The sequence below is a fragment of the Sciurus carolinensis genome, chromosome 4 (genome assembly GCF_902686445.1).
Source record: "Sciurus carolinensis chromosome 4, mSciCar1.2, whole genome shotgun sequence".
In the NCBI taxonomy this organism is placed as follows: domain Eukaryota; kingdom Metazoa; phylum Chordata; class Mammalia; order Rodentia; family Sciuridae; genus Sciurus; species Sciurus carolinensis.
The window spans coordinates 106,043,373-106,066,923 of record NC_062216.1 but is presented as its reverse complement, the minus strand read 5'-3'; the positions used below and the strand labels follow the sequence as shown (position 1 = coordinate 106,066,923).

The window sequence follows — 23,551 nt, the reverse complement described above, 5'->3', positions numbered from 1 at the left end:
AAGAGCGAATACACTTTCTTCTCAGCAACACATGGATCCTTCTCTAAAATAGACCATATATTATGCCACAAAGCTAATGTTAGCAAATACAAGAAGATAGAGACACTACCTTCTATTCTATCAGATCATAATGGATTGAAGTTACAAATTAATGAAAGAGTAAAAAACAGAAACTACTCCAACACCTGGAGATTAAACAATATGCTATTATATGAGGAATGGATAACAGAAGATATTAGGAAGGAAATTAAATTCTTACAGGTAAATGAGAACAAAGAAATATCATATCAAAATCTCTGGGACACTATGAAAGCAGTACTTAGAGGAAAATTTATTTCATGGAGCGCATTTAATAAAAGAAGTAAAACTCAACAAATAAATGACCTAACACTACAGCTCAAAACCCTAGAAAAAGAAGAACAGACCAACACCCAAAGTAGTAGAAGACAGGAAATAGTTAAACTCAGAGCTGAAATCAACGAAATTGAAACAAAACAAACAATACAAAAAATTAACAAAATAAATAGTTGGTTCTTCGAAAAAATAAACAAAATTGATAAAGCTTTAGCCACACTAACAAAGAGAAGACGAGAGAAAACCCAAATCACAAAAATTCGGAATGAACAAGGAAATATCACAACAGACACGACTGAAATACAAAACATAATTAGAAGCTGTTTCAAAATCTATACTCCAACAAAATAGAAAATTTCCAAGACATCAACAGGTTTCTAGAGACATATGAATTGCCTAAACTGAACGAGGAGGACATACACTATTTAAATAGACCAATTTCTTAGTAATGAAATAGAAGAAGTCATCAAAAGCCTACCAACAAAGAAAAGTCCAGGACCAGATGGGTTCTCAGACGAGTTCTACAAAACCTTTAAAGAAGAGTTCATTCCAAGACTTCTCAAAGTATTCCATAAAATAGAAGAAGAGGGAACCCTCCCAAATTCATTCTATGAAGCCAATATTACCCTGATATCTAAACCAGACAGAGACACATCGAGGAAAGAAAATTTCAGACCAATATCCTTAATGAACATCGACGCAAAATTCTCAACAAAATTTTAGCAAATTGCATACAAAAACATATTAAAAAGAGAGTGCACCACCATCAAGTGGGTTTCATCCCAGGGATGCAAGGTTGGTTCAACATCAGGAAATCAATAAATGTAATTCACCATATCAATAGACTTAAAGTCAAGAATCACATGATTATTTCAATAGATGCAGAAAAAGCATTTGATAAAATACAGCACCCCTTCATGCTCAAAACACTAGAAAAAATAGGGATAGTGGGAACATTCCTTAACATTGTAAAGGCCATCTATGCTAAGCCCGTGGCTAATATCATTCTAAATGGTGAAAAACTGAAAGCATTCCCCCTAAAAACTGGAACAAGACAGGGATGCCCTCTTTCACCACTTCTTTTCAATATCGTCCTTGAAACTGTAGGCAGAGTAATTAGACAGACCAAAGAAATTAAAGGGATACGAATAGGAAAAGAAGAACTCAAAGTATCCCTATTTGCTGATGATATGATTATATACTTAGAGGAACTAGGAAATTCCACCAGAAAACTTTTAGATCTCATAAGTGAATTCAGTAAAGTAGCGGGATATAAGATCAATGCACATAAATCGATGGCATTTTTATATATAAGTGATGAATCTTCAGAAAGAGAATTTAGGAAAACTACCCCATTCACAATAGCACCGAAAAAAATAAAATACTTGGGAATCAATCTCACAAAAGAGGTGAAAGACCTCTACAATGAGAACTACAGAACACTAAAGAAAGAAATTAAAGAAAACCTCAGAAGATGGAAAGATCTCCCATGTTCTTGGATAGGAAGAATTAATATTGTCAAAATGGCCATACTACCAAAAGTGCTATACAGATTCAATGGAATTCCAATTAAAATCCCAATGATGTACCTTACAGAAATAGAGCAAGCAATTATGAAATTCATCTGGAAGAATAAAAAACCCAGAATAACTAAAGCAATCCTTGGCAGAAAGAGTGAAGCAGGGGGTATCGCAATACCAGATCTTCAACTCTACTACAAAGCAATAGTAACAAAAACGGCATGGTATTGGTACCAAAACAGACAGGTAGATCAATGGTACAGAATAGAGGACACGGAACCAAACCCAAATAAATACAATTTTCTCATACTAGACAAAGGGGCCAAAAATATGCAATGGAGAAAAGATAGCCTCTTCAACAAATGGTGCTGGGAGAATTGGAAATCCATATGCAACAGAATGAAACTAAACCCATATCTCTCACCATGCACGAAACTAAACTAAAAATGGATTAAGGACCTCGGAATCAGACCAGAGACCTTGCATATTATAGAAGAAAAAGTAGGTCCAGAGCTTCAACATGTCGGCTTAGGACAGACTTCCTCAACAGGACTTCCATAGCACAAGAAATAAAAGCAAGAATCAATAAGTGGGACAGATTCAAACTAAAAAGCTTTCTCTCAGCAAAGAAAACTATCAGCAATGTGAAGAAAGAGCCTACAGAGTGGGAGAAAATCTTTGCCAACCATACTTCAGATAGAGCACTAATCTCCAGAATCTATAAAGAACTCAAAAAACTCTACACCAAGAATGCAAATAATCCAATTGACAAATGGGCTAAGGAAATGAATAGACACTTCACAGAAGAAGATCTACAAGCAATCAACAAACATATGGAAAAATGTTCAACATCTCTAGTAATAAGAGAAATGCAAATCAAAACCACCCTAAGATTCCATCTCACTCCAATTAGAATGGCGATTATCAAGAATACAAGCAACAACAGGTGTTGGCGAGGATGTGGGGAGAAAGGTACACTCATACATTGCTGGTGGGTCTCCACATTAGTGCAACCACTCTGGAAAGCAGTGTGGAGACTCCTTAGAAAACTTGGAATGGAACCACCAATTGACCCAGCTATCCCACTCCTTGGCCTATACCCAAAGGACTTAAAATCAGAATATTACAGAGATACAGCCACATCAATGTTCATAGCTGCTCAGTTCACAATAGCCAGATTGTGGAACCAACCTAGATGTCCTTCAATTGATGAATGGATAAAGAAACTGTGGTATATATATATATATATATATATATATATATATATATATATATACACATACACAATGGAATATTACTCAGCCATAAAGAATGATAAAATTATGGCATTTGCAGGCAAATGGATGAAATTGGAGAATATCATGCTAAGTGAGATAAGCCAATCTCAAAAAACTACAGGACGAATGATATCGCTAATAAGTGGATGATGACACATAATTGGGAGAGGGAGGGGTTAGTGTTAGGGTTAGAGTTAGGGTTAGGGAGGGGGGCAAAAATGGAGGAAGGAAGGACTGTATAGAGGGAAAAGAGGGATGGGAGGGGTGGGGGGGAAGGGAAAAAATAACAGAATGAATCAAACAACATTACCCTATGTGAATTTATGATTACACAAATGGTATGCCTTTATGCCATGTACAAGCAGAGAAACAACAGGTATCCCATTTGTTTACAATAAAAAAAAGAAAAAATAAATAAATACTTAAAAAAAAACAAAGTAAAAAAAAAATAAAAACCAAAAAGAAATGAGTTTTCATATAATTATGCCTTATACCAATTAAAAATGGTTAATTTGGGGGGCTTGATATTCTCTTTAGTATATATAATTTTTATATCATAAAAGAAAAAAATGGTTATAATGTAAGATGTTATTATTATTTTGGAGTTCACAACGAAGGAAGCCCAAATTGAGAATAAAGGACAGCAACTTTGGTGTCTGGGAGATCTGGGTTCGAACCTCAACTTTGCTACAAACCATTAGTCATGTGCCTTTGTTTGCATATTTTTTCTCTTTAAACTAAATGTACTCACTTGTAAAAAGGGGAAATCATAAAAGGCAGAGTTATCATGAAATTAGGTGAGGGGATGCCTGCAAGGCGAGAGCTCAAAGCCTGGACCACAGGGAGAGCTCAGTGCACTGGGGCAGTGGGTGTTCTCTATTTCAGCATGTGACAGTTCTTAATCCATTACCAGCTGTTTTGGATGCATTCATATACCTTGTAGTCATCGAAAACCATACCTGTTTTTTTCTCTCAGCATTTCTCAGATTATCAGGGGTCACATCCTTTAGGTACCCACTTACCTATCTTTCATAGGTATGGTAGGACCCTATTTTTTTATTTTTAAAATTTGTCCTAATTATATATGGCAGTAGAAAGCATTTTGATACATCATACAAAAATGGAGCATAACTTCTCATTCTTCTGATTGTACATGATGTAGAATCACACTGGTTGTGTAGTCATGTATGCACATAGGGTAATAATGTCAGATTCATTATTACTATCTTTCCTACCCCCATCCCCCCTTCCCTCCCATCACTAATCCATAGTACCTCTATTCTTCCCTAGGCCCCACTCCTTATTGTGAATTAGCATCCATGTATCAGAGAAAACATGGTAAGACCCTATTATTTGCTGTTTCTAGTTGGCTTTGAATTGGAACCAGATTAACTGAATTTGTTAAATTTCTTCAAACTTAAGCCTTAGTGCTTGGTTCTGAATGTCAGAAGCTTCTTAGTCATCTTCAGTTTCTAAGAAATGGGATTGAAGTGGAGGGCCCCTTCCACAAATGAATAGAATATGTTAAGGGTTATTAATGTTACCATTAAATTGTATTCCACCCTTCTCCCAGCCTCTTTCAAAAGAACTTATTTTATTCATTCTTCTTGATGCTGAATGTCATAAGTTAATAGACTGTAAAGGAGAGAATGAAGACCAGAGAAGGTAAGAGAAAGAAAACGTACTAACCATTGGGACAACTGTAATTTTTGTGATCTTAACATGAAAATTGGCACAAAGCCTCCTGGAAGCAGAGCAAAAGGGAAATGTGTTCAACGATGAAGTCCTGTTATCAGAAAAAAAGAGGAAATATTCTGATTTTTCTGGGAGGATAAAGTCTTATGTGGGACCCTACCCAGAAACACCCAGTTTCCGGCTAGTTCCCTACCAGACAATGTTCTTGGCAAGGAACTGGGGTTATAAAATTCATTTAGGTAACCTTTGACATTTTAGTCTTCAGTTCTCATATCACTTCTATTTCTGAAGCACCAAGTCTGCATTTCCCTCTGCTCCATCTAGTGCTAATACTTGGTCTGCACTCTTGACCCTTACCCTTTAGTCTTTGTGCCTCCATTCCTCCTGCTCACCAAACTCACCTCCTGCACTGTCACTACATGGATATCCCTAAATCAACATACTCATCAGGTCACAGAAGGGTTAAAAGTTGCTGCACTCCTGAACTTTTAATTTGCACTATGGGTTTATGGACTATCAGTTCCCTTTGAATGGGATGATGTTTAACTTGTGAATGAAAAAAAATAATCTCTTAAACTACACCACTATTAAATGAGAATATTGAAATTGTGTCTATAAGAAACATTGAAAGAGAAGATATATTAGTTTTTCAATTGGTATTTTAATTTTTATACATTCAGGAAAGAACAGAAGTGACTGAATATTTTTTATACCATACTACCATATATATATTAGAAAAGTAAGAAGCAGTCCGTTTTCACATCAATAACAGCATCTAAGAGGCTTTATTCAATCAAATAAACTTATGTCTTAGTAGTGTTGACTATGTCTTCCCACTTGTTCAGATTATTTCTGGTGAATATTTGTCAACAGTTCCTTTTACATGCAAATAAACTAATTTAAAAAAATTAGCAACTCCTAGTGATCTCTAGGTAAAGACCAACTTTCAGGTGGGTATTCAAGACACCTAATCATGTGATCAGAGCCCACATTTTGTAAACTATTAGTCCTTGTTCCTAAGCCTCCAGCCCAACCATCCTTTCTTATCAGGGTTTCAACTCTGTCACCCTCTTCCTGCCTCAACTCCTTGACTTGAGTACTTTCCCCTCTCTGTTCCTTACCACCTATTTACATCTTAGTTCTCCTCTCAGGTCTGCTCAGTTCCTCACTCTTGAAGTCTTTCTAGCAAGTTGGCTTGGTGTTTCTTTTCCCCTCAGTGTTCTACTGCCTACACCAATGAATGTATGTTCTGCCTTCCTTGCAGGGATTCCTGACTCTTCTTGGGGCCTGCAATGTTAAAGCCATTCTTGTAACACCAAGATGCTTTTTGCCTTCCTCATTGTGTTAACATCTGCAATGACAGTGCAGATGATGACTAACTTACTACAGCTCAAGCCTTCAGTATACAGTTGTTTAATATTTTGCAAGAAAAATGGAAGCACCCATTTGTTACCCGTTGAAGTACAACTGCCTTGAGGAAAAGTGTTTGTGTGGTTTTGAGTTTCAATCTGAAATAACTTCTACCCCTCATGTCACATTTATTTGACAAAAGATTGACACAAAGATTTGGGTATACAGACATGGGTATTTGGCAGATATTTCCTAGAAATGAACAAAATGAAAATATCATTTCAAGGAAAAAAACTGACAGTATTTATTGTTAGTGATAAAATTCTAAGGTTTCAAGAAAATACTAGAACTCTGGAAAACTGTGTCTAACACGGTGACTTAGCAGCTTCCCAATAATCAATGGCTTTTTCTATCAAGACTGAAGGTGATATTAACAAATGTGATTTTTTTTTCATATTATATAATGAAATGGCATCTGTAAGAGCTATTTATTTGTAAGATTTGCAGTGAACCAGTGTTTTCCAACTGATCTCTGCATGGTGATAAAATCATGCTTGGGTAAAGATCCATTCAGAACTCAAGACAACTTTTATAATGTTTGAATACTTCATTGATATGTTTTCACATTCCACACTGCAGCCAACTTTTAACTACCACTGCCTGAATTTTAATATGGTAGCAAAGCAGAATATTCACAATTATTTGAAAAAGCTTTGAAATATTTCTCCCATTCCCAACTTCCCATCTGTATAAGGTTGTATAATCTTTATAATCATCTTTAATCAAAACCAACACATTCCAACTTTTATTTAAAGAAGAAAATAAGAGAATCCAGTTGTCTTTTCTTAATGAGATCAGAGAGATATATAACACATGCCCACCCCTCTTCCTATGATTTTGTTTTAGAAAAATAATTGTTTTGCATAAAAGTGTTAATGTTAATATTCATGAATATTTATATTATATTTAATAATATATTCATAAATATGTTAAAGTATTGATTTGCTTAAATTATATATTATTATTGGGTTTACTATTGGTTACAAATGAATTAATTTTTTAAAAATTTCTCAGTTTGAAGTTCCAATATAATGACTATCAATAGATAAGCCCACCAAAAAAAAGGCTCTTAAGAGTTGGTACTTTATTAAGAGTATAACGTGTAAGAATATAAAACATTTAAACTGCGAATCTATACCATTTGTTTTAGTTCTTAATTTTTCATTATATAAATTATGATAGTATTATACAATACACGTGTGATATAATGGCATATATTTTATGGACATATACTATTATCTCAATTGGAATACAATATTGAAGGGAAAAACTGTTTTTTGTTGATAACCCATAACACAGGAATGAAATCCAACAGATACTTGAATTGACTTGAGATAACATATTTCAGTATTTAATATAACCAATTCATTCAAGTTTTGGAATTATACTGCAAAGGACAATATAAGGTCTAATCTTGGTTTCTGAAGGCTGCTCCATTTGGTTTTGAAAATTCTAAACTCCATTCCAACCCAGTAGATGGAAAATTCCAGACTCCATTCCATTACTCTAAGGTTTTCAATGGCTACATTGTATTCCATCGAAGAAAGTGATTTCCCTCCTATCTTACACGTATAGTTCTCTCTTCCTGGAATTCCCTTTCCTCTCTCTCCCTGGCACCCTTCTCTGATCTCCATGGCTTAGGTTTCTTCCTTACAGACCCTAAAAGCACCCTTTACTCTCCTTAAATGTCACTTCTCACAAGTTTAATTGCCGAGTTATTTGTGTAATCATTTGATTAATGTCTGTTTCTCTCTCTAGAATATACGCCCCAAGGGGGACATTGATTGTGCCATTTTCCATTAATATTTCCCAGCAGAGTTACAGAAATATTAAATTGATAAATATTATTAAATAAATCAACTGAACTTAATTAACCATTTATCCTGTGACATTTTGCAATATGGCAGATGAAGCAGTGGGAGGCCGGGGGAATTCCATTATACATCAGAGAAGGAATGAAATGAACTGACTTCTCTTTTTACAGGAGTATTTAGAAGGTAGTAGATCCGTGGGTGGCAAGAGTGGAATGGGGAGTCTCTGAGCCCAAAGAAGAAATGGGGAGCAGACTTCAGAAACCAGCAAGATTGGAGCTAGGAGGATGATGATTATATTGATTAAAATGCAGAGAATTGGAAGAGAAGTTAAGATCAGACAGGAAAGGCTGAAGGTGTCTCAAGTTTTCTGTGAGTCCGGGATGAAAGGAAAGATGTCAGACTTTAAGTAGAAAACTGGGAATTGTTAACACAGAGTTTAAATGTGAATGAGAAAATGCATACCAGGCTAAGCTCTGGCTAAGCTTTCTCTAACAAATAGGAAGGGTTTAGGTGGAAGGAGGAGAAGAGCAAAAGGGTAGAGAACTGGCCAGAGAAAGAGAGAGATGGCCAACCATGGGATTATCCTGGACTCATTTCGCCCTTAGCTCCATCTCTCTCCTTTCCACTTTCCCAGCTGTACTTATCCCACATTCAGACTGCTGCTTACTTTCTGCTTCTACTAGCAATTCATCCTCTGTACTCTCTCCGGCCTGACCTCTCTATAACTGCACTGTCCAACACAGCAGCCACTAGCCAATCGTGGCTATTTAATTTATATTCATTAAAATTCAATAAATTTAAAATTCATTTCCTTGGTCTCACTAGACACTGAAGTGTCTGCACAGCTACCTGTGGTTAGTATGCAGCATGGAGACGAGACACTTCTATCAATGCAGAAAGTTCTGTGGGACAGCACTGCTATGGCATTGCTTTGCCTCTTCAAAAGTTTGGACTGTTGAATTCAGTATTTCTACCTTCAATGTTATCTTTCTTTCATCTCCTCCCACTCCCCTAGATCAGCTACATGCTCAAGGCAAATCTCACTCATTCCAGGTGGGTCTCATCTAGTCAGTCAAAAGGCTGCGTAAAGTCCTGATGGATACAGATTTGGGTACGGATGCCTACCAAAACGTAGTCTTCTGAGGTTGAGATATATACCACTTCCTTCAATAATACAAACTTGATTTTTCTCAATAACTCAAACCTGGGTGCATCTTTGTAAACTTTTTATAGATGTACTCAGGCGCTAAACAAGAGTAAGATTAGCATAGGGCTTCATGTTTTAAAAGCACTCTTCAGGTAATTGTGATATAAAAACAGGGATGAGAACTACGACCCTAACTGAACTCTTCCAGTACTCTAAAGTGCCACCAGAACTCATTAAACACTGCACCCTGCTTTAGAGTCTCCCAACCATCCAACTGACCAACCAGCATTAACTGCACAACTAACATCTGTCAAATGATGAGTCAGGGTACAGAGGTGAACAGTGAGCCTAGTCTTGGCTCTGTGGGTAAACATTGTTTTGTATGCCTTTAAACACATTGAATAATAAATATTGAATGGTTGAATAAATGTATGAAAAATTTTCTACAAAATTTAGTGAGGTTGATAGTGGTTTATTCAAAATACTGCATAATTTAAATAAGTCTTATTTCTAATTCATTGAAAATTCTATTAGCAAGTGTTAGTAAGTGTTCAACATCTTTATTTATTGATAGACTGTGCTGTTGGTATTTTATGATATTGCTGCATATGATTAATTCTCAACCCATTGATAATTTGATATGTACCCAAGTGCCTGTAACTGTACTTTCTCAGGGATGCCAGGGGCCAATGCTTTTGCCTGCATTCTAAGAAGAACAGGGCCAATATCCGATACCAAGAGTGACTTCAATGGAAAAGGAATGAGAAGAACCATGGCTGGGTTGAGCAATGTGGGGCTGTGGATATTTCAGTGCTGGTTAGCCCTTTGTCTGCAATGTGCTTAGCCAACTGCAGGCATCCATAAACGCCAGAGAAGACTCCTTGCTGTATTACTATTTTATGAATATGCTTTTAAGATAGCTAAAATGTTTCTCAATCAGTGAGCCATCACTGAACACCATCCCAGGGAGGAAATCTACTGACGATATTCCTGCTTTTTATATATGAGGAAACTGAGCTACTAAAAGGAAAAACTCCTTGCCTGTGGGAGCCTGAGAGCTGAGCTGCTTAGTAAGGGAGGGTTTCTAACTTCCCAGAGTTCCATCTCAGGCTCCACTCCCTAGGGGGCCTTTTAGAACAACTTCTTATTTTTAACATTTTTCTATAAGCAGAAGTAAAAATCACGTTTAAAAATCTCAGAAGTACCTCAATGCATTCACCTTACTTTCCTCAACCTTCTGACTTCATATTAGGATGACAGCATGTTTACCTTAATAACACTTGAGGCCAAGAAATTAGGAGGAATGGTGTGGTACCATCGACACTGCTAAATGATCTGTCTGAATTTCCATTCTCTGTTTTTATTTTAGGGGATGTGGACTTAGATTTATACTCCAGCAACAAGTATGGTTCTGACTTGATATATTGTGATTTGTGCTAACATCATAAAGATCCATAGCACTGTTCTGCCCATTATAATTAATGAAGATGCTCTTTGGTAGTTATTACAACCTGTCAGTTCACATTAATCTACATTTCAAAAAGTGACCTGGGAGAAGGAGCTGTAAATGCATTTTCTTTCTGAAGTAGCCATTTGGGTTTTCCGGGTAAAAGCGTATTTATAGTAATTCTTACCAGAGATGGACTTAAGGAATGCATTTGAGACTTACAGTAAAGATGTACTTACTATTATTATTTGCTGAAATTAGTACAACTATAGTTAATTTGGGGCTTTTAGAAATTAAGTGATTTCAAATCATTTTTCCAAAGTCCTTCAGCCTTCCAAGTTAATAAGGGGTTCAAAATATGGGAGGGACAGTTGCAGAGGAAATCCTACCTGTCTTCCCTTTTCAATGGTCCAGGAATCCTATGAATGTATATTGTGTGCACAATTCCAGCAAGTTCTGCATTTCTCTTTAAATTTTCATCATGATTTTCTATATTCATGTTTTTTAGGTCATGGCACAGTCAGGTTATTTGTCAGTAGATGTTCAACTTTAACCTGATGCTTTTGCTTCTGTGGGTTTTCCTAGCCATTGTTGGGAAATGCTTCCAGATGACTTATAATCAGATGAGTTCCACGGTAAATACAGATATCATGTCTTTGTTCCAAATGCCCAGGGTTCCCTGCTTTCCTCACCCATGCTTTGGTCAAATTAATTTTGACATTCCCAGATAACAAATAGCTTGCTGAATTTCAAATGTGAAACCTTGTGGGGCAGGAATTCACAAGGCATTTTATAGTCAAGGATTTCTGAAAATAGAGTAATAAAACCAGGTAGAATGAACACTGGTATGTACAGGAAAGAGCTTTAATTAATTACATAATTTGGCTGCTGATAACAGGTTGAATGAGGAAAAATTTAAAATAGAAGCAATTCAGAGGTATCAATGAGCCACATATAATTCACAGGGGTAGAATATTCACAAAAACATCCTCTCTTTCTGCCATTCTCCACTTCCCAACAATTAACAAGTCCTGCTACACATAAAACACATATGCCCTGCCTTTCCAACCCCACAAATGCTGGTTCAAGCATTTGTCTGTTATCTCCTGCCTAGATTGTTATCCATTCAGCCTATCTGCACTGAACTCTTCCAAAGTGTTAAGTATTTTTATTATGAGAATTTCTTTCTACTGAAATCAAATCTATCTGCCATATTTATCTTCTATTCATGGTCCTCAAAACTGTATTTTACACCTTTATCTATCAATGACTATTATCTAATATTTAGATCTTGTCATGTTCTCCCCTAAGTGTGAGTATCTGCCACCATGCTGAGGGGGCACTGGGAATGGCAGGTACTGCTTTGCCAACACCAAGCAGAAGCCTATGACTTACTTTGTTAAGACACATAGGTAGGGATGCATTCTGGATTTGCACTAATTTTTATTTATTGCATGCTCAATTCATACCCAATTTAATTGGCCAAATACCTAGTCATTCGCATGATCAGTCTTCAGTCTTCACTCTGTGCTCTTTACTTAAGCAGCTGGTATTTATGAATCAGGGACAGGAGTTTTCTTTAATTCATATTGATTTTTGTCTCCTCTAGGAATTGATTTCCATCCATTATTCTACAGTCCTCCTAAGATCAATTGCCTAGATAAGTGCACTCTCTAGGACCACACTTCTTCATTTTGCATTTAAAGAGAGTTTTTTTTTTTTCTACACACCTTGCTAAAATCAAAACACAAAAATGTCTGTGGCTTTCTCCTCTTCTACCCAATATTCCCCATTAAAAAAAAAAAAAAAAAAAAAAAAGTAAAAAGTGCTCAGGTTGAATGAACTCATGTTATTCCTGGTGGCCTTTTTCTAAGACTTACAAACCCTAACCCCTATTTTGAAAATTATTACATTTTCATTCTAGTCTTCCCTCCCAACCCCATATTGCCTCAAAATCATCAACTGTGGTTTCACAAACAAATCTACAAGCTCTTCTAATATCTGATTGACATAGAATTTTCTTAGGCAGGAGATATTAAGCTCTATGGAATAATCATATTCCCTTCTAAAACAGTGAGCAGTATGGGTTTCTAAAGCCCCTCCCCTGGACTTCAACCATTGCAAAATGGTACCACCCAAGCCCTCCCTGGGTTTGTTCACCTTCATTGGCAGGAAAGACAGAAGTATCATAGAAGCTGACAAGTTGTTTGCTCTGTTATCTCATACTATTAAACTGTCTTCCTTAAACTGAGGACCTATTACTACATCTTCATCATCTAGCTTAACTCAAAAACCAATCAATCAATTAATCAATCTCATCTTGCTAAGTATTTTTCACATGCTTCAATTCACTCTGGACTTTAACATTTAAAGATTAATGATGAGAAAAAAAAAAAAAAAAAAAGATTGGAGTGTTCCAGAGGATTGTTAGTATAGTAGCATTTTCAGTTAAACTGGCTATAGTGGGTCTGGCCTGGCTGGGCCTAGCAGCCTAATCACCATTTATTACTTCTCTAGGAAGAGGTAGTCTGCATCCCAAAGAAGTGACTTGGAAGGAAACTTCTGAATGACACCTTTGCATGTAACACTATTTTTGCTCATATTCCTCAATCCTACCAAACCCACAAATTTAGCTTCTGAAACTTCCATGTACAGAACACAACTATTCCTCTATATTCAGACAAAAATCCACAATTGATTACATTTTGTTCTTGAATGCACAAAAAGCTTTCTACACTGAAATCCCATATGAATTCCAATCACAGGAAATGGGACAAATGAGTGATTCTGAGTAGACAGTTCATCTTTAATTTTATTTCCCCTTTTGAGAATCCTCTATCCAAATTAATATTCCTTTGTTTGTTCTTTTGGGGTTAAGTTTCTTTTCTCTTTTAGTTTGACAAACTGAGTGCCAAAAACATAAGGCAAAGCTATCGAATTTCCGTTTAGAGAAGGCAAAAAATGTAAGTCTAAGTGAAGAAGTACTCAAGTGTGAAGGCCCTGCCCTGCCCTATTCCCACACTTCCTGACCCTGAAGATACTGAGAGTTTAAGGCATACCACAGGACTTTAGTTGGGCATCTAGGATTAGTGAGAAGGACCTTGGAATGACATGAAATAAACTGAAATGCTTTTCAAAAGTCCCAGCTCCAATTCAGTTACCTCAGCAATAGCCAAAATAAAGAAGTCTGGATTGCAAAACAAAAGAGATTAAAATAGACTCTTGAAACTACTTTGAAACAAAACCTGACCAAACCACTTTGAAACAAACCTGCAAACTAAAATCTGCAGACCTGAAGGCAGTGGCTAGTTACCCTCTCATACCTTTCACACCACCAGGAAAGGGAATTAGAGGAATGTTCCCCTTTTTTCACATGTCACTTCCAGACCACTATTCCCCCATGTCCTTAGGAGAAAATTTCACTTAGGTCTATGTGAGTAGAATATATCCCCAGAGTTTGCTAAAGTTTATCATCTCCTACTTCCCTACTGTGGCTTCTGGCCACTGAAAATCCAGTTCCTGACACAACACTGCCCTCTCCACTATGTGTCCTCCGCCATGCCAGAAGGACATACAGACATCCCACAGACAGGCTGTGACCAGAACATTCATGTCCCAGTAGCATGGCTTCTTATTATCAAGGCTCTTGTTCCCCTTATGCACTAACTGCCACCCTCCTACCTGGGACCTTGCCATTTCTTGAAAAGTTCTCTTTCCAAAATTGCTTATTGAAAGATCTCTCTTTCTTACACAACTACATTTCCTTCTGAAGTTACGAAGACCTCTGAGGTCCCGTCTTTTTCTAATCGCTCTGCTGATCCCCTCTTCCTCCCTCTCCCTCTTTCCTTAAGGTTACATTCTACAGTTCATCCTTCCAATACTCCACTCTTTTTCCATCATGTTCATCCAGTGAAGCCCCCACTCTGGATGAAGCCTGCTTTCTGTGTCTGAGTGATGCCTGAGTACACCACAGAGCAGGGAAGTTTGGGATCACTGGCCTCACCAAAGCCCTCACTGCTCCGCAGAAATCATAGAACTTGGGCCAGGTTTTTGCAGTCAGCCTGTTCCTCAGGTCTTCATAACCACTACCTCCTCTTCACGCTCAGCGGCTGAAAACAAGAGTCATCTGCTGGGAGCCCTCAACTTCTCCCTATGAAGCCTGAAGATCACTGGCATCGGTCTCTACTCCTGTGCCGTGAGAGACACTGTTCCCTCTGTATAACGCTGACTCCTCTACCTGTGCCCTGCAAACCCCTCCACGGCCCTCTTCAGAGCTACTCTTTTCCCCAGACTCCATTGCTTCTCTTAAATGGATCCTTTTTAAGCTTGCTCACATTTCTCCATCTAAGAAAAGGAAATCATCCTGGCTCTCATTCTCTCCTCTTGTTATATTTTGCTCATTCTCCAGTCCCCCATTGGCAAACTCCTTGAAAGAGAGGTCAGCATTTTCTATTTTCTTTCTCCTGCTCATTCCACAATCCATTCTCACCTGGATTAGAGTGGCATCCAAACCACTGAGCAAAAACAGCCCTGAGGACACCAGTGACCTCGAAGCCTTTTCAGTATTTATCTAACTCAATGTCTCTCAAATGGGGGTAATTTTGTCCCCAGGGGATATTTGGCAATGACTACAGATATTTAGTTGTCATCCTCTCCTCAAGGCAGGAAGTATTGACTTCTAGTGGGCAGAGACCAGGGATGCTGCTAAACATCCTCCAAGGCACAGGATGACACCCTCCCCACCCCCTGCCCACAACACAAAATTATTCAGCCCAAAATGTCCATGGTGCTGAGGTTGAGAAATCGTGATCAAACTGGATCCTTCCTCCTTTTAGTGTGAATGTTCCTACATCTATGATGACCTATGGACAGATTTCATCCCTTCTTGCCTTCTTAAGGACATTATTTCAAAAATTCTTCTTTCCATTACTGCATCATCAATTTTTCTCTCCCTACAAATTTACCTCCCACCTTACAAACAGGAAGTCCTGTTATCTTAAAACTAAACTCTCTTCACCCAAGTCTTCCTTCAGATGCTCCCTCTTTCTCTGCATCCTTGTTCAGAAAAAAAAAAAAAAAAGAAAAGTTCAAAAGATCAAGATGTAATCTAAAATTTCAGGTATCCAATCCCTCTTCTACCTGTTTTTAATCCTTCCTAATAAGGATTTGGTTCTACCACTCAACCAAGATTTCTCTTGTCAAGGTTTAACTCCAGATATATATACATCCCATTGTATCCTGACATCTCCTCTTGGCTGTTGCAAATTTTGCAACTCCAACACAAAGTTTTTAGTATCATCTATTTCTCTTCAAACTGCTCCTCCCACAGTTTCAAATCAAAAACTTTAGTGTCATCCTTGACTACTATTTCTCATACACTGCATATCTGCTTTGTCAACAAATCTATTCCTTCTACCTTCCAAATATATCCAGGATTAAAGTATGTCTCACTACTACTATAACCAATGTTCACTGACCACCATCTCTTCCTTGGATTCTTGAAAAGAACTAAAGGTCTCCCTGCTTCTCCATGGAATAGTCTTAACACAGCCAAAATGATCCCACGAAAGCACAGTCAGATTATTCCTCTGCTCTGAACACTCACATTTATCCTCCAAAAGTCTTTTACCCTCAAATGACTTCCCAATTCAGAGTAAAACCAAAGTCTTTAAAGTCCCCAAATCTATTATTTTCCTATCCTCCATGCTATTCTAACCACATTGGCCTCCCTCCATTTCCCCAAACATACCACAAATCTTCCACCTTAAGACCTTTGTTTATGCCACTCCTGCTTGGAATGCTCTCTCTCTGTACATTTCCAAATAGTTTGCTCCAACATGACTTTCAGGTTTTTTTACTTGGCATCTTCTCAGTGAGATATGTCCTAAAAACCTGATTTAAAACTGTCCACCACTACTAACCTCCACATCCCCCAAAAATCCCTATTTTATCTTTTCCTAAAGGAGTTATCATTTGACATGTTATGCGTTTTATTTAATTTTTGCTTTAGGTCTCCTTTGCCAAAATATAAGCTTTGCAAGTACAGGGATATTATTTACTGTATGTTAACTGTATTACTTAGACACTAAAATAGTAGACACCAACTAAATATTTGTTGAGTGAATTAATACTTATAACTCTTCCTTGAGATCAAATGCATTTTTACCTGGTTGAATATAATCAAATCTGAATTTCAGGGAATTAACATTATTTTCTATAAAGTTAATATCTTCCCTCAAAAAAAGGAGGCAGTTGCCCAAAATTTCAAATGAGAATAATTTACTCCTCGGACCTGCTTCTCTCTGTGCAACCATTATGGGGACACATATTTGTTCCACTTTAATCCTCATCTTCCTAAGCCTATTTGCCTATCTAGTCTTTCTAAATCCTAGGGTTTCCTCATCATCTGTCTTGGTTTATCCTATTGTAATCCTAATATTCTCTTGCCAGCTCAAACTCTTCATTATTTACTCCAAATTTGATGGAAGCTAAACAATGAAAAATATCAATTGGCATGAGACCAGAGATGATAAGAATATTCCTGCTCCTGAAAAGCCAGGAGGGTTATATATAAACCTCCAGTTCTGGGAAGTTGAAAAGGGGATATTAATGGTGAGGCACAGACCATGAAACACAAATTTTGAGCCTCTCCTTTCCTTCCATGTGTTTCTATGTTGACCACAGCCTGGGTTCTGATGATGCAGTATCTCCTAGTTGGCTGCAAGCAGACGTGGTGCTGCTAAATCAGACTCCTTTATTCACACCCTACACCTTGTCCAGTGTGTGCTCAGGTTGTAAGGCCCCTCTGAGTTCCTGGGTTAATGCCAACAGAGTCAAGGTATTTAGAAAGAGCCTTGACCACAACCTCTCCCACTGCTGACCCCTCCATCCCCCAGTATTTTTTTTTTTTTCAACTTCTTGACACCTAGAGTGAACCTGGAGTCTGTGGGTTCAGCCATGACTCACTAGCCCTTGGATTGACCCCTTAGGTCTCCTTTGCTTTTAACCACAGACCTGGGATTGGGAACACCTGGGAGACTGTATTTGTCATCTGCATGCAACCATCTTGCAGAACATTTCTCTGCTCACTGCTATATGGATGGCTCCCCATCTTCAGTTCTAACCACAAAAGTTTATTTCTTTCATCTCTATGTCTAAGTCTGCACTCAGTAAAACTATTTGAGTCTCTGGCACTCAGCTCCCAGTCTGATTTTGATCAATCCCCTTTCCGAGAGTCTTCACATACTAAGTCTACCTTTATCCCTATCTCCAAATGATGACCATCACTTGAATGGTCCCAAAAGCTTCTGGCCATGGCACCACTTTCCTGACTAGATATCTCTTGAACAATTGTTTTAGAAAATTATAATGTGATGAATTACACTTCATTAATAGGACATATCTGATAATATTAAAGAAGGAAACAATAATGACATAGAGAAAAAAGAAAATAGCATGGGAAAATGTTTATGACATTTATAAAACAAATTTTCACTGTGCTCAAACACACCCAAATTAAAAAAAAAAAAAAAAAAAAAAAAAACCTGAACTTGCTATGGTTTCCCACCATAGCAGGATCACCAAGTTACACTCTGTAATGCCAGCACCTAACCAGGTCTCTTTCACCTTGACTTCCTCCCACATATCCACCTTACCTCCTCTACCTCATAGTTTCTTGTTCCAACACCTTTCTAGCTCCTCACAAACTTTGGGGTAGCAAGAACACACATGCCTTACACCTACATCTCTATTCACTTTTTTACATTCTAGCATAGTTTGGCTCAACTCACTTGCCTCAATCTGCAAAGGAGAGGGGGAGGTGGAGTGAAGCAACACAGGTACACAGGTGGCAGATAATCAATAGACAAATCTGCAGTGAGTTTGAGAAGAGGTCAGTAGGGATGCTGCCCAAGAATAAGGCTGGCTGCCACATGGAGCTGAGGACAGCATTCATCAACCCAAGATTTATGCAAACTCTACAGCAGTGCTGGCTGTGGACAGACCTGAGCTGGGGAGGAAAACAGATTTGCTTATGACGCCAGTGACCGAGGCTATTCAAATGGCACTGTTCTCTCAGGCTTTATTTACAGTAAAAGAAAAACAGAAATTCTAAAGGAAACAAACTAATAGCCATAAGTATTTTATTTTCCCTGTTGGCCAAACAATAAAAATACATTTTGTTACAGAAAAACACTAGACTCTTGATCCTTCTAAAAATCTGAAATACTTGAGGATAAGGCCTGAATAAACATGGTCTATGCCTTGTTTTATTTCAGTTCAACTCAGCAAACTGCAGTTGAACCTTCCAAAATGCCAGATGGAGAAAAATAGAATACTGATTTTCTAGCTCCTTTTATTCTTTCCCAGTCTTCTGTTTTTAATTCTGCTTTGCTTTGGGGTTCTCTTGGCTTTCAGGTTCATACTATCACTTCTATTCCTGATTTTAAAATCTAATTTGGATCAACATACCTGACTTTCTCCTGGCATGTGCCCAGCCTGCCTGCCTGTACAAATGGAGCCTTGGTTTTCACTGATGCTGTAACCTTCTGCCTACAAAAAAGGCTACTCTCAAATACAACGCTTGATTCCCTGGAGCATCCTATTCCCGATGGACTTCTTCTACATCTCCTGTTTGTTTACCATGGAGACAGCAGTTTAGGTGATATATGTTTACCATGAGACCAGGAGTACATCAGCTATAGTGATGCTGAGAAGAAAATACAAGCAGCTATTTATGTGCTACATAAGGAAGTGGCATGTAATGAGCATCAGAGGTGTGAAAATCTGTAAAACAAAAGAAAATCACAGATTCCTTCCTGAATGTGGTATGAAAACACAATTAGAGACAAAAACAGCCAGGAGAAAGAAATCTATTGTCAAATGCATGTATATGGCAATCATGATTATCCCATTAAGTCCCAAGTTTTCAATGTTGTGACTACATCAATGAAATTGACTCAGTGAATTGAAATAGGCCAGAAATCATAATCTAGAGTTTACACATACTTAATATATATTTTCATATATGTATTTTTTTTTCAAATGCTCTAATCATTTACCTATTACTTTGCTCAAAAGAGCAGACCTCTAAAAACAGAATAATTACTTATAACGTACCCTAAGTGGTACATATGTTGCTCAACTTAAGTTTTTATAGGTGTTCCACATCTGGGGCAATAGGACAAAACAGAATGACAGCTTTTGGCTCCACCAGTGTAGTCCAATGAAACAACTCTTGATTATCTTGAGGCATGACAGTGAAAAACAAAAAGCAGGGATTTAGTCTAGGAATCTCCCCAGCTTGGGTGTCCCCAGAGTCATTGTTAAAAATGTCTCTCAACAGGGTAAATATAGTCTGTGATCCTGAGTCCTGCCTCTGGCTCAAACTAGCCAGTCTCCAGACGCTGAAAATAAAAATGTGGTCAACAAGAGGATATGCTAAAGGCAGAGAAAGTTCACCAGTGCAGTTGAACCATCCATGGCAAAAATGCTCCTGGGGGAAGCCAAGGTCCAACACCACAGTATACTAGAATCTGTTCTTGAGAAAATACACTTCTATTCTCATTCAGGAATTTTGTGTGAACTACATGTGTGCTTACCAACACTGTTGCTTGCAGACATTTCTTTTTAGATTAGTTACGTAGCTTAAAGAGTACATACAGAAAGTAATTAATAAAAACAGAGATGTCAAGAATTTGCAAATCATACTCAAATGTGAAACATCTGTGAATTCTGCTTTTGGACTCTAACTGCAAAAGTAAGAAAAGCCACAAAACTGCTCTGCTACTTTAAAACACAGGAGTACTGGTAAGCATTCACAATTTTCCTTCACTGAAAATCTCATTGAATATAACAGGGAAGTCATTGAATACTATGTCTTTTTATTATATCCAAGTGATTTTCACAGTAGGCAATCTGCAAGTGCTCCACAGGAGCCCCACACTTTGCAATAAAATGGCACTGTGGATACAGTTTTATGTGTGATCCTTTTCAGTCCAGGGCACTGTCTAGTTCCCTTATTCTTGGTCAAATTGAGAAGGAAATCCATAAAGAGTGAATGAGAAGAGGAAAAGCACATAATGAGTTCTTTTTTGGTCTTTATCAAAAACACAACCATGCTCTGTCAATTACTGAAGTGGTGAATGTATATCACACTTTGAATATAAACTAAAAAAAAGGTTTTTGCATTGCTAAAGCAATTGGTAGACAAGCCATTTGTAGCAGGAACAAAAATCAGTAAATCCAGGTGGATTCTGGCATGCTTTTCCTACACATCTGGTGCAATAATATGGCACATGAGTCAGAGAAACACTTCTTCCCATCTCCTCTCTCCAAATGAGCCTAATATAAAATCTACTTAGTAAGGACATTTTGCAAGGCATTCTATGTCCTTAATTTTCTTTAAACAAGGGATTAATAAAATCACAGTAGCATCTAATAATATTTTTAATTCCTTAAGGGCAGGAACCATGCCTAATCTTTAATAAGTCTAATTGAGTGGAAGCATTAGTTCCCTTCTTGGTGGAAAACACCAATAGACTATTCCTAGTCCTATGAGGTTGTATTACTGCAGGTTTCAGAAGGAAAGGAGACTCACACTGTGTCCACTACAAATGATGGGTAATGGTCAATGTACCTGTATGTGCTCAGTAAAGATGGCTTTCCAGAGAGAGCAAGCACAGAAACTGAGTGCAATGGTATCAAGGAAGGAAGTGGGAGCTTTGAAAAGCCATTGCTAGTTTACTGCAGAATGAGTTCCGGTTTGCAATTGCAGTGTGAAAATCAAGCATGATGCTGACATACTGACGTTCAGTAACCTGTTCCCCAGGGACACCAGAGCATTCTGAACACGTCACTGCCATGGGATCTTATGCCAGACCTGGAATCACTGAAGAACAGAATTCATAAAAAAAATATTTTTCTATTCTTTATAAAAAAAAATCTCTGGCTAATTATTACAAATTTAAGATAAAGTAATAATACTCACAAACTCTGGGGTTCGGAAATCTTGCTGACTTTCCAATGATCCAAAATTGGGGACGATTGTCTGTTCAAAGTTTTCCAACACTGAAAATAAACAGATAAGTAAATTAATAAAGTGTGAACTTTCACTGGATATATATGGGAATAGAGCAACTATATTTAAAATTGCAGCACCCTTACAAGTTTACATTATTTAACACTTTCAGTTATCAGGGACACTTAAACACTTCCATAGCTGTTTCATCCATGGGACAATGCCATGCTGGTAGGATATTAGGTCTTAAAATTCCCCAGGCTGTCCAGCATGGAAAATCACTTAGCTTCTACACAGCAACTAGATATTATGAGTCTAGTTAAGGAACACTTTAGTCTACTAGTGCTCTTTTTTCCTGCAATTTCTCAAAATACTGATGGGGAGTCATTCAGGGATAGCAATTTTCTGTTTTAAAATACATTAGAAAGCAACATATGACAAATAAAATGGGAATCAAGTAAAATTTTTTTCTAGTAAATCATTTTAAAAACTTAAAAACAGATTAAATTAATTTTAATATGATTTATCTCATAATGCCTAAATTATCATTTGAATACATATTTTTAAAAGTATTAGGAAACTATTTTTACATTTTTGTTGGACTAAGGCTGAGAAATCTGATGGATTTTATATTCAAAACATATGTCAATGCAGGCTAGCTATATTTCAAAAGTTTATAGACCTACATAAATAGCAGCTACAATATTGAACATGTCCAGAATTTAGAGGGATAAAGGAACCAAATCCAGTAGATGGGTCATTCTTTAAGACACTGTTCTATCTTGTCAAAAAGTTATGGACAAGAATAAGAGGGATTGTTCCAGATAAAAGACACTGAGAAAACAAAACAATCATATATCATGTGTAATTTTGGATTGAATATTTAAAGAAAACAGATTAAAAACTTTAGAAAAAACATCATGGGATGGGGCAGTAGCTCTGTGGTAGACTGATTGCCCAGCATGTGTAAGGACCTGGGTTCGATTCTTAATGCTACAAAAGTTAGGAAAATTTGAATATTGGTTTAAGTGTAAGATTATACTAAGGAATTATCATTAATGATTTGTAACAATGTAATTTCAACTACATAAGAAAATGCTCTTGATTAAATAAAAACATATTAAACAGTTAAAAGATAGTTTAATATTGAAATCAATTTAAATAGACATTCTCATTTATTAACAGGTCTAGGTCTCTTCAATAAGTCAATGATATGAAAAAGAGACGAGGTTAAAATTTAAAGAGTGCGGCTATAGCCGGGCACAGTGGTGCACGTCTGTAATCCTAGCAGCTCAGGAGGCTAGGGTAAGAGGATCGCAAGTTCAAACCCCATCTCAGCAAAAGTGAGGCACTAAGCAACTCAGTGAGACCCTGACTCTAAATAAAATACAGAATAGGGCTGGGTTTGGGACTCAATGGTGGAGTTCAATCCCGGGTACCTTCCCTCCTGCAAAAAAAGAGTGCTACTGTAATCTCAGCTACTTGGGAGGCTTGCAGAAGGATCACAAGTTTGATGTCAGCCTCAAAAACTTAGTGAGACCCTGTCACAAAATAAAACAAGGCTAGGGATAAAGCTCAGTGGTAAATCACTCCTAGGTTCAATCTCCAGTACTGCACTCATACACAAAAAATTGAAGAATACTAAGGGACATATAACTGCTAACAGTATGTAGTCCTTGACTGGTCCTAATTCAGAAAAAACTGCTATACCGGGCTCCGTAACAAAACCAGGGTGTTCGAGTACAGAATAGCTATTAAATTAAAAGAAATTGCTTTTAATTTTATTATGAGTGGTGTTACCTTAGCTTTGTAGTGACTTTTTAAATATATTCTATTTTTTTAATCTATTAAAGGCTTTTGTGAAAGAGAG

General features: G+C 37.3%; 1 protein-coding gene across 2 annotated transcripts in view; it reads right to left on the bottom strand.

Moving 5' to 3' along the window:
• The window catches only part of Ano6 (anoctamin 6), a 196,348-nt gene that overhangs the window by 104,321 nt on the left and 68,476 nt on the right, over nucleotides 1-23,551 (bottom strand). For both annotated transcript variants that reach the window (XM_047549386.1, XM_047549387.1), the window contains one exon: nucleotides 21,652-21,731. In XM_047549386.1, the coding sequence (XP_047405342.1) occupies nucleotides 21,652-21,731 (80 nt within the window). The remainder of the gene's footprint in view (nucleotides 1-21,651; nucleotides 21,732-23,551) is intronic.